The sequence below is a fragment of the Acomys russatus genome, chromosome 4 (genome assembly GCF_903995435.1).
Source record: "Acomys russatus chromosome 4, mAcoRus1.1, whole genome shotgun sequence".
Lineage (NCBI taxonomy): Eukaryota > Metazoa > Chordata > Mammalia > Rodentia > Muridae > Acomys > Acomys russatus.
In genome coordinates, this window is record NC_067140.1 from 78,988,820 (window position 1) to 79,001,431 (window position 12,612).

At 44.9% G+C, this 12,612-nt stretch overlaps 1 protein-coding gene across 1 annotated transcript in view; it reads left to right on the forward strand.

The window, feature by feature from the left end:
* LOC127188484 (neuroendocrine convertase 2) overlaps positions 1-12,612 on the forward strand; it is a 166,983-nt gene that overhangs the window by 46,339 nt on the left and 108,032 nt on the right. The window contains exons 3-4 of the mRNA XM_051144929.1: positions 7,334-7,447; positions 10,086-10,194. Coding sequence (XP_051000886.1) covers positions 7,334-7,447; positions 10,086-10,194 — 223 coding nt within the window. The remainder of the gene's footprint in view (positions 1-7,333; positions 7,448-10,085; positions 10,195-12,612) is intronic.

The following is a 12,612-nucleotide window of genomic DNA, read 5'->3' on the forward strand; positions in this document are numbered from 1 at the left end:
TTCAAAGATGCTTGTTTCCCAGCCCTCCTCCTTGGTCAGGTTTGATTTCAGTGCCCAGCCTTTGTTTTGTCAAGTATGGTCAAGGGAAAGCAGGCAAGGGCTGGCCTATGCAGGCCTCAACCCCAGACGCCTGTGTAAATCACCCAGAAAATCACTACAGCAGCAGGTACAACCCTGCCCTCATTCTAGCGTTCTGGGGTCTGGGTTGAGCCTCTGGGCCTTATTAAATTCCAGGACTGTGCAACCAGAGCTGGGGGCCTCAGATTCACTGCCGAAGGCAAGCCAAATGCCAAAGAGACAAAGGAGCTTGGCTACTCTGAGGGTTTCCACCCAGGACAGGAAGCACGGGACCCAGGATTTCCCAAAAGGCCAAGTTGATCGCTGGTTCCCAGACTACTGGCTCAAGGTGTCTGAGATTCATATATTTCTGAAATTCTCACATTTTTACACGTTCTTATTGGGAGTGCCATTTCATACAAACATTCTGGAGGGCATTTAGCAATAATTGCCTTACGAAAATTTAAAAATCGCCTATTCATTGACCAGGTGTTGAGAGACACCATCCACACGTGTGAGCATGCCTCAGTGTACGCCGTGTGCATGAGGACATACGTCGGATCACTGTGCACACCTACCGCCCAACAACAGCCTTGTTGACGGTTTGGGAAAGCTCAGGATACATTGGGCCAGAGAGGCAAAGCACAAAGAAAGGTAAAGAGAGGAGAGAACTGGGCATCTCAAGGTGTTCTTGGCCACAGTGAGGCCATTTTAGTTTTGTTTCCCAAGGCATAGGAAGCTAAGACTTGATTATATCTTCCAGGACACAATTCAGCTCATAACAATTGTAAATAACATAATTTTTTCTGGTACATAAAATGACAGGGTAACACAGTCAATGTCATGGCCAACAAATCATAGTACAGGCTAAAGCAGAAGCCATTTATTCAAGGGGTTTTAAGGAACTACAGGAGACCACGGTCCCTTAGCAATCAAATGATATTCCAACAGAAAAGAAGAACTGTTATTGTTATTGTTGTTTTTAAATGTTTTGTTGTTTTGGTTTAGTTTTTTTAATATTTTATTAATTTATTCATATTACATCTCAATTGTTAGCCCATCCTTTGTATCCTCCCATTCCTCCTTCCTTCCCACTTTCCCCCTACTCCCCTCCCCTATGTCTGTGACTGAGGGGACCTCCTCCCCCTGTATATGCTCATAGGGTATCAAGTCTCTTCTTGGTAACCTGCTATCCTTCCTCTGAGTGCCACCAGGCCTCCCCATCAAGGGGGACATGGTGGTTTGGTTTTTTTAATCTAGGCATGAGTCTCTCTCTCTCTCTGTCTCTCTCTGTCTCTCTCTCTCTCTCTCTCTCTCTCTCTCTCTCTCTCTCTCTCTGTGTGTGTGTGTGTGTGTGTGTGTGTGTGTGTGTGTGTCCACATACCCACAGAGGCCAGAAGAGGATGGTAGATTCCCTGGAGCTCAAGGCCGTGAGCTGCTCACTTGGGTGGTAGAAACTAACTTAGGTCCTCTGAGAAGGACAGCCCAGCAGTAGAATTTGGAAAAGCAAAATTCACAAACACACAAGTAATTTTGTACAAATTATGATTGACAGAAGCAAATGGTCAGACTTGGAGTCCAAATGTCTGCTGGTGATTGCTGTTCAGCTGCAGATCCTGCAAGAGCAAGTGATGACCCAGGATACTGTGGTCCCTGCGGTCTGAGCTGAGATGTCTATCTGCTCCTTCAGTGACTTCCCTGACCTATTCCAGTGGCTCGGAATCAACGCGCCACCATCTTAGGCTCAAAGCTCACAGCAGGATTGACAGACCTCAGTACTCAAAATAACCTGGATGTGTGCACTTTAGTTTCTTTCCTTGCGTTCACTTCAAGGCAAACCTTTCTTACCCTGTCAGAGGCAGGTGTCTCTTTTCCTCCCTTTTCTCCTGGCTCCTCCCAACCCAGCACATTCCATGCTAATTAACAGCTGTTTAATTATCAGCCCAGCAGGGAAGTGATCACAGCCCAGTCCTTAGCCAGTTATTTCCCCAGTTAAGCTGTCCCAGATTTCTGGAAGGCTGACTGCTCTAAATGCCTCAGGGAACAGCAGTGTGGCTTAACAGAAAGTTCATGGCATTTAGAATCAATCCAGTCAACCTGGTGACTCTGCCATCCTCTCACATTGTTGGATATGGCTTCTGCATCTCCATGTGCTCAGCGAAAGGGTCAGTTCAGGATCCCGAGGCCAAGTTCTCAGCACCAAGAACACTGATTTGCCTCAGAGGGACAGAGGGCAGGAATAAAGGACAAAGACAACAGATAGGGGAAGAAGGAGAAGGGGAGTGGAACAAGGGAGAGAGGAGAGTAGGGGCAGGGCAGAGGGGAGAGGAGAGTAGGGGCAGGGCAGAGGGGAGAGGAGAGTAGGGGCAGGGCGGAGGGGAGAGGAGAGTAGGGGCAGGGTGGAGGGGAGAGGAGAGTAGGGGCAGGGCAGAGGGGAGAGGAGAGTAGGGGCAGGGCAGAGGGGAGAGGAGAGTAGGGGCAGGGCAGAGGGGAGAGGAGAGTAGGGGCAGGGCAGAGAGGAGAGTAGGGGCAGGGCGGAGGAGAGAGGAGAGTAGGGGCAGGGGGGAGAGGAGAGTAGGGGCAGGGTGGAGGGGAGAGGAGAGTAGGGGCAGGGTAGAGAGGAGAGGAGTATTTGTTGAGGGGGCAATTCCTGATAGAGAAGAGAAAGGCATGGCACACAGGAAAATGGCGGTTTATAAAAGTACAAGGGGACATCCTTTGTTAGGCCAAGGTATTTAATTTTAACTGGGCCTGTTGAGTAGGTGAGTCAAGGGGGGCTTTTGTTTGCTAGACTTCAAAACTTCGATAGCTGGGCCTTGGCAGTCAGCCTCAGGAGGAGGGACTGACTAAGGAAGGGAATAGACCTTGGGGACCAGCTTTAGGAATGGAATGGTTTCTCCGCAAGGCATTGGGGAGAAGGGCAAAGCCTGCCAGAGCCATGCTCACTGCGCTCGAGCTGGCCGGAGTCCCTTCAGTCAGCTGTGACAATACTCCATAGTTTTGTCGGAAAGATGGCTGATGGGGCACATGGCTTGTTCCCATTAAACAGGAAGTAACACGTTGGTTTAGTTGAACTGTCCTTCTTACCTGGCATACCCTAGGCACATGAGAAAACTCTCTTGAAGGCTGGGAAGTTCTCAGTCGAGAGCGAGAAGGGGGGAGGGGGACTTGGCTCCCATATGTGTACACATGGCAAAGGAGGGTGTGAAATCTGAGAACTGCGGGGTGCCCATCAGCTCCCTTTCCTTCTAAGAAGTAGTCACAAGCACTCCTGCCCTCCCACAGTTCGGGTTGGACATTTGTGCAAACGATCAACGGTCCACTTTGGGGAGGCATTCTAAACCTATGCATCTAAGTTAATTGTGCATTGTATTTTAGGAGGTGAGAAAGTCATGACTAAGTCATGCAGACGTCACTGGGATTGCATACAAGTGGTGATGGCAGGCATTGCATGAAATATGTTAAAATTTGAAGGACAGAGCAGGGAGAGTGAGTCAGGTGGTCTTTTAGTTATTATGAGGACTATCCTTTAGACGCTAGGAAAACACTATGCTGTTATTAAGGGACTTACCACACATAGAATTGTAGCATTGAATACTTCTCCAGGGCTCTTTAAAAATGGCTTGCAACCTCCTCTCTCTTGTCTTGTTTAGAAAGCAACCTTAACAACCAATAAAGGGGAAATAGTTGGGACATGACTCTATGGAGGTGTATATAGTACCACATTAAAATTATTTATAGTAAGACACTCAGGGAAGAAAGAATACATGGTTTTAACTACAATGTGATTACTAATTATATATTTTAAATTAAGAATAACTATGAATTTGAATTGAACATGAACTCAGAAAATAAGAATCAATAGATGTTCATGGAAACAACACACTTCTGGAGTGATGTGCAACATATATTTGTGATGACAACGTGCCAAAGTGCGCCTCTGAAGTTGGTAAAAAGTGGGAAGGCAGAGATGCAGAAAGCCTGCTTCAGGCTTAAGCTTCCCACGTTGCAAAGAAGGGTGATGTCCAGGGACCACAGCACCCTAAAGCATCACTGGCTTCCATTAAAACTTCGTTTATGGAATTAAAATTAATTTTATGGAAGTGGATTAAGCAGTCGTTTCATTAGTGAGCTCCTGGCCTAATTGAGTTTAGCATGATCAATGAAGACATTCCTGCACTGTTGCTCCTGACCTCAAATCTGCTGTGGGTTTTTCTTCCCTAGACTGCTAGAAACAACATATAGGTGAGAATTTTCAAACTTCCCCCATGGCAGTTGGTAGTTGTACTTGCTTCCCAGAGATCCTAGGAAGGCAAGTTACTGTTTCACAGAAGTTATTCATGGCAATGAGTCCAACACAGAATCCTTCAGGGGAAATCAATAAAGGTGTCCCTGTGGTGAGCACTGGGGATAAAGGCCTCCCTGTGAGACCAAACTGGGGAAATGAGTTGGTGAATTCAGACTCCATCCTTCATAAACTGAAAGGATGCTCAGCTTAAATTCTTTTCACAGCTTAAACTCTTCTCGTAGTAAAAGGTCTGGAAAAGAGGCACCTAGTGACTGTCTCTCTAGACTGAGAACCACACAATTGCTGGGATTATTAAATGTCCTTTGTAGTAATGAATTCCAACACACACACACACACACACACACACACACACACACACACACATGGAGGGTAGGGGGATATATGAAAACATGTTCCGAAGGCCATTGGCTTTATGGAATATAATTAGCCAAAGACCCCAGCTGTGGCATTTTGAAAGTTACAGGCCTGTAGCAATGAGGCTACACTTCCCACAGATGCTCCAAGCCAGTATTGGCATGTGTAGTCAGGCCCACCTCCCTGGAGAGTCACAGAGTACCAGCAATGCCCAAATTTAGGTCCTCAGCAGCCTTCTGGTACTTCAGGGCAGTCGTGAATGCATTGAGGTCAACTTTGTACACCTACCCTTTACTGGCAGCTCAGTTTCTTATATTTTTTTCCTTAATAAAATCTATACATGTTTCATCCAATTTGGGGCAACTATTTCTTAGATGTGATAGTTACATAAAAATGAATATTCACATGAATATTCATATATATGCATATATCTATAGGTCTATAGGTGTGTGTATAGTTGAGCTGTAATTTATCAAGTTTGGTAGACATAAGCTATGTCAATATTTTACCTTTATAAAAGAAACCAATTGGAGGCTAGAGCAATGGCTCGGTGGTTAAGAGTGCTGCCTGCTCTTCCATAGGTCCTAAGTTCAATTCCCAGCAACCACATGGTGGCTTACAACCGTCCATAATGTGATCTGATTCCCTCTTTGTCAGGTAAAGCACTCATATGCAAATAAAGTTGGGTTTAAAAAAAGAAAAAGAAACCAATCCACGCCACTTTTCCAGTTACTCTGCCATTAGCTACATCTTCTGGGGAAACATCTGAGAACACAGAGCAGTGCTGCACAAAGATGTTTGCTGCATGCGTGTGGGTAGCATCCCTGGTAGGGTTTGAGTTTTTTGACAAATGAGGCCACCTTCACGGGTAGGTGTGGAGAGTGCTGAACTGAGAACTAGCCTTCCCAATGGAGGAGGAAAGACTAGAATAAAACCTGGAGTCTCTTCACTCTTCCCTTCCTGCCTCACTCTGGACTTGGCCCTCCTTGCCTACTCTCATACACAGCAGTGAGAGTTGTTTCTGGATCAGTTCCACAGGCGCTGGTGTGGGAAGCTTCCCGGGGCTCGCAAGCAATGGGAAGTTGAAGGGTCAGCTTTGGGCGCCTGCCGGCAGGAGCTCTAAACCAGGACTCCTCAGTGAAAGAGAGTCCAGTAAGTGGATTCCGGTGTAAATGGGTGCCAAGCGGCCCCTGTCCTTGCCTTGGCTTCCTGAGGATCAGCTGCTAAGAGAGAAGACAGTGAGAGGCATCGTGGGGCTGAGGAAGCCCTCACTGTCTCGAGAGTGGAAGTGCTCAGAATTAACTGCTACTAACATGGACTCTGTAGACAGGAAGAACATGTCCCCCCGAACATCCTGGGGAGAATTGGGAAGACATCAAATGAGTGTTGGGTCACAAAAACTAATAGGAATAATAATAAGCCCCCAGCACCCCCCGCCTTGCCTTTGCCCTTGGGTTTATAGGTAGTCAGAACAGCCACAGCAGTTGGATAATAACATAGTGAATGCCTGGTTAAGACAAGGTCCCGGCCGGGAGCCTGCTCGGACTAACAGCTCCCAAATTTCATTTCTATCCAAGAACCTGGGATTCTGCCTGGCTGCCTGTGGGAGCAAGGAAAGCAGTGCAGCCCTTTAGCCTCTCTCCCAGGGCCTCTCCCTTGCCTTCGGGAGCCTTGCAGTAGGGCTTGCCTGCTCCTCAGTAGGTGGCTTTGTGTCTGCTGGGATTTTTGTCTAGCTGATTCTCAAATGTGACAATGCAGCACTCACAACATATGCAAAGGCCTGAAAGCCTCCAGCAGTATGAGCCGTTCTAGTTTCATCCTGGACTGTCGGCCAGTTTCCATGAGCTTCTTCTAAGAGAAACATTCTATTGTCTATCTTTATCTCACTTAATGACCCTGGACCCCTCTTATCTTAAGGGAATTTGTCTTGAGCTTTTGTTAGCTACTGATAGAGGCAGGTACCTGAAGGGGTACATCCCTGTGTGAACGTAACTTCAAAGTGCCTTTTCCCTTATCTTCAGCTAAAACTTTATGTCACCATCTGAACATGCTGTGAGGCATCCTGTCTCTGAGTTTGCTCATTTAAACATGTGTTTCAGGACTGTGCACTAAACATGTGTGTCTACTGTCTTTCCTTCCCAAAAGATGAGCTTAAGTGAGCATGCTCAGGAATGACTCCTTGTCTGAGTGTGCTCAAGAATGCCCTGCCCCCTGTATGAAGAGAGACAGGTCTCCTTGATAAGACCCCAGGTTCCTATGTTGGAGGCAGGGTCACTGCTTTGAAAACAATCCCCCTGCTCTCCTTGCAGGTAACAAATCTCTCTCATTTTCTATATATTGGCTCTGCCTATGTGACTTTGCACTCACCAGCCTGTGAACTGACCCCCATTCAGTGACACCCTCGCCAATGCCTGGTTGTTCTGTGAACCACAAGCAAATGCTCTTAGACAATAAATACTTACAGAATGAGATCTTACATGGGATAACCTTACTTTTGCTGAAGAGAGCACACGTGTGCTTGAGCACAAACAATGTTTACAAATAAAATTCTAATTCATAGCAATGACTTTCAGAGGAAGGGTACTTGGTAATCCATTGGTATTGTCATCCCAGGTAAAGATGGCCCTGCAACAAGAAGGATTTGACCGTAAAAAGAGAGGGTACAGGGACATCAATGAGATTGACATCAACATGAATGATCCTCTTTTTACAAAGCAGTGGTACCTGGTAAGTTTCTCTGTTGTTTATAATGGCCTTCTCTTTGAAAGATGAACTTCTATTTCTTGGTTACTTGGCAGAATGATAGCCATCATTCTACTCAATGAATGCCTCTCTGCCCTCCAGCATGCTTGAATTTCTATCTATTACTTCCCATGCTTCTTGCCCCCTAAGCTTCTACCAACAGCTGATCACATTGTCCCAGACTCTGAACAGGTACACTTGTATGAGAGTGAAGACTTGCAAACTACCGGAAAGTCAAATCAAATATTCAGAAGTAATCCTAAGGTGTCAACAGGCATAGAAAGATGAGAGGGACGTATTGAAGTCACAGCCACAAGATTAGGAATCAGTATTGTCACGAGCAAGAGAGCTGAGAGATTATCAAAGATGGCATTTTAGCATTGCCTAAAACCATGGCAGTGAACTGGGATTCACAGCCCTGACGCCTAGGCTGTCTCATGGGGAGTACTTTCTACTTTCTGGCTCATCTACCACCTATTGTGACCAAATGGGTTGATTAAGCTGTGTTTAAAAGAAGATTAAGAGTGGTAAGACAGATGGCACAGTGAGTAAGAGCATATACTGTCCGTCCAGATGACCCACATTCGGTTCCCAGCACCTATTGGCAAGCAGCCCACACCTGTCTGCAAGTCCAGCGGGTCCCAGATGTCTGGCCTCTTAGGCACCTGCATTCGCTTTTACAAACCCACACATCCACACATAATTACAAATAATAAAAATAAATCTTTGTAAAAAGGAGGTCAATGACCCCAAACCAACTCAAGTTGCAGAGCACGTTATAAATGGCTGATTTGTATCTGTGAGTGATGGCTTACTTTATTAGTATTAAAAGATGATGAGCAAGGTGGAAAAGCAAATGACACGGACTACTACAGCACAGGGATGCATCTTAGTTTCTCTCCTGAGGCTTCAGGATTTGGCTGTGCCTTATTCTTTTAGACATAGAATTCTGAAAGTCTGGGTAATTGAATGAGCTTATGTATGTTAGTCAGGAAAAGGTGGGTTTGTTGCAATAACAAATAACCCCAAATCACAGCAGCTTCTTAAAATCTCAACCTGCTTTTTCCTGAGCTCCACCCGAAATGCTTCCACAGCACTTCAGCAAGGGAAGGGACAAACTATACACAGCTCTTGGAACTTCTGCCTAGGTGTGACAAATAGCACATGAGCTCACATTGTACTGGCCAAAACCAGTCACATGACCATTCTAAATAAACAGGGTAAAAAAAGGAAGGAGGGGTATAATCTTTGATGTGGGCCTGGAAGGAAGAGTAGTAGATTTATGAAGCATACTAATGACACTAATGGCACTCCAATAATGTCCTAGTGACACAGGACACCCTCTGGCCAAGGTGGGTCTTTGCCAGCACACACTCCAACCTCATTATTTCCTCATAAGCCATCCTTGAGGAAATCTGCACAGAGCATACATGTATCCAAAGAGGCCAGTGAATGCATTGATGGTGATCATCTCTTAATCTTCCTTTAAGATGACAATAACAACAACAACAACAGAAGGGCTAGAATGATATCCTTGTCATTAAAATGCTCATCACGTAAGCATGAGGGTCAGAGGTCAATCCCTGAAACCATGTGAAAAACATTTGTAATGGTGCTTATCAGTGGTGGCATGCACTTGTAATCCCAGAAGTGAGGTGTGGGATATGGGAGGGCCCTTTGGGTTCACTGGCTAGCCATCCCAGCCTACCTGGTAAGCTCCCAACTATCTTTTAAAAAATGGTCACTAAGGAACAATACCCAAAGTTGGCCATTAGCTCACACACACATACACATACAACTGTGCTGTGCACACACTTGCATCCACGTGAACACAGCACACATGCACACAGAAACGGAGGACTTTCTTTTCTATACTATAATATACACCTAAGACTAGCCACCTATACTGAACTTAGTTCAACAATTATTTGGTTGGTTAAGCAGAGGTTAAGACTGCTCTTCCAGAGGAGCAGGGTTCAAATCTCAGCACCCACATGGCAGCTCACAACTGTCTATAACTCTAATGTCTGACACCCTCACACAGACATACATGCAGGCAAAACCACAATGAACATAAGATAAAAAATATTTTTAAAAGGTTTTCTCCAAAAAAAAAAGTTATCGTTTAGTAAAGGGACTTTATTCTGTAACAACCCAAAATATTCCATGCTAAGCTCAAAATTAAACAGAGCTTTGACAGTAAACATTTTATTCACTATTTGGAGGCTTTGCTGTGTTGGCCTCTCCAGGACAATTATAAAAGATGATTTTAGTTTTCTGTGTGGTGCCAGGAATTGAACCTGGGGCTTTGTATGTGCCGGACAAACATTCTACCACTGAGCTATATGCCTATTCCTATAAGATGAATGTAAAGACAGCAATTTAGTTATGAGAGGAGGGGATTAGATCAGTATTGAATATTTATATGAAATAGAAAACCCAGTTGTTTATGTGAAACAAATAGAGGCAGAATGCTCTCGGGGTGAAGTAGGCCTCCCAGACGCATATTTCATGAAGGATGTAGTCTTTACATTGGCCAGGCAGACTGAGTCTGGCAACCAAGCACCAGCGTATGTCACAGCACCAAACCAATCAGATTCTCTGCTTTGAATTCCTCTATCAGTTCAACACCGGGCAAGCTGATGGCACTCCTGGGCTAGACCTGAACGTGGCCGAAGCCTGGGAGCTGGGATACACAGGGAAAGGCGTGACCATTGGAATTATGGATGACGGTGAGTATCTCGCAGCCCTGGCATCATTTGCAAGTGAGTGCTTTTCATGCCTCCAGATGTGGAAGATTTGGGTTTGGTAGAGGCTGGTCAGGCTGATGCTGGACCTGATGGCCACAAGGCACTTTGACCAAATCCTCCCCTTTATGCTGATCAGTATCAGGTTAGTTGGTGATGCTCTCAACAGGTATCGCTTGACCTGATAAATAAGAAACTAAAGAAACCAGTCTGTCATTACTATGTTTCCTTACTGACTGGGTTCTTACATTGTGTCTGAAATGTCTTCTAAACCCATGTGTATTTGCCTTCTGTTTCTCTAGAGCCACACGGTCCAGTGTTGTAGCTGATGACTATACATAACCACTCAGAGTTAGTTAATTAAAGCTCACTGAAATTTAAAATTCCATGTTTCACAATAGCTACAGCTCACGTTTTTATGGGGAATCCAACGCAGGGCCTCGCACTCGTGCTAGGCGATGGCTCTACAACTCAGATCTTTGCTCAGCTTTACTTGTTTTAGGTAGCCATGTAGGCTGTCCTAACTGCTGAAGTCAAAAATCCATTTCAATAATCACAAGAAGTTCTAACTCCGAGTGTGGCTTTGGGTCCATAACAAGATTGCGGCTTAGACAATGTGCCCTTACTGCTAATTTCAGAATGGGCCCCTGTCAGGCAGGTAGTCATGTCATTGGCAGGCCCATATGTTCCTCTGCTACATTGGCTAGAGACTTAACAGAGCTTTGTGAGTTAGTGTTTTTATAACTGCACATGGCCTTGCCTCTCGTGAGACCTTGCAGCACCGCTGCCACCACCCTACAGTCATTTTGCTGCTGAGTCCTTCTGCCTTTGGTCAGCTCATTAGGTCTCACTCTAAAAGCCCCACTGCATTATGAGTTTAATTACTGACAAAGCCTACATAGAGATGAAACAGTGGAGCCTCTCCCTTCTGAGCATCCTCAGAGAACATTGTTGACTAAAAGCAAGCCTTTGATGCAGAGTTGATAGGGGGAGACGGGAGAGACCAGAATGCTTCAGACCTGTTCTGTCTTTGTGGGAGCTCATGAAGCAATGCAAAACGGAGTCCATACGCATCTGATGTGTGAGATGTTTTGAAGTGGACATAAAAGCCTTTTCTAGTACCGAGAGCTTTCCCTAGAAGAAAGGGACGATGTGGGCAGACGTTAGAGCTTGTGGGCATGGCTTTCCCTTCTGAACACTTTGCCTAAGACCACTTCCCAGAGCAGCTGAGGCCAGCTCACCCAGAAAACAAGGCATCTAATTTTGGAAGAAACCACCTAGGATATACTATGAGAACCAATGTACCATCACATTGGGAGTGAGAGTCACTGGGAAGTCAGCTTACCTGAGTGAGTGAGCTTGGGGTCCAGTGAGAGGTCCTACCTCAAAGAATAGGGTAGAGAGAACTGAGGAAGATATGTGGCATCTACCTCTGGCCTCTGCATAATAAGTACATATGTATACATACATGCAACACACACACGAAGAGCGTGTGTTCAATATATTCTACTGTAACAGATAATCAAATATACAATTAAATATTGTCTAACAGGTTATTACTTCCATTTCAGTCAGTCTTTTATTGGTAAAAAAAAAATGTCTTTCACCCTTCACGATTCCATCAATAATATTTTCTTTCTCAGGTACAAGTCTGTAACCATTCTAACAACATTTTTTCTCTTAACTTAATTAAAGATTCTTTCTTATAATTATAATAAATATATTTTAATTAAATCTAATTTCCTCCTGGTCTCCTTGCATTCATATTTCCCTTCAGAGACAAGAGATGACCAATCCCTCTCTTAAACAAAGTCCATTCCATTGACTTCCAATTGAAAAGGCATGCTCTTTGTGTGTAGCGGGGGGTGTGGTGTCAGTGTTTTGTTTACATTTGTTGTAAAACGTTTTGCTTAACAATGTTAAATAATATCAGCAAACATAGTCAATTTCATTTTTTACATAGATTTTAATACCAAGCCAATTTCTAAAAACTTTTTTGTCAGCAATTTCTTCTGCTAACATTACTCCCAGTGATATGATAGATTATCTTATCAGTTATTTGTCTGTTATTATGATCAAAAGCCCTGATAAAAAGCAGACTAGGGAAGGATGTGTTAACTATGGCTTACAGTCCCAGAGGACAGCCCGGTACATCCTGGTGGGGGAGGCAAGACAGTGGGAGGGAGAGGCCGCCTGGCAGTCAGGAAGGTGACTGATCACATTTCATCACCACACAAGAAGTAGAGAAAAAGAACAGAAAGTGAGACTGTGACACAAACATCAAAGCCCACCTTCAGTTATGCACTTCCTCCAGTGAAGCCTCATGCCTCAAGGTTTTGCGACCTTCCCAGCACCACAAGCCGGGGATCAAGAGTTCAGGTGTTCCTACACCTGGTCCCCATA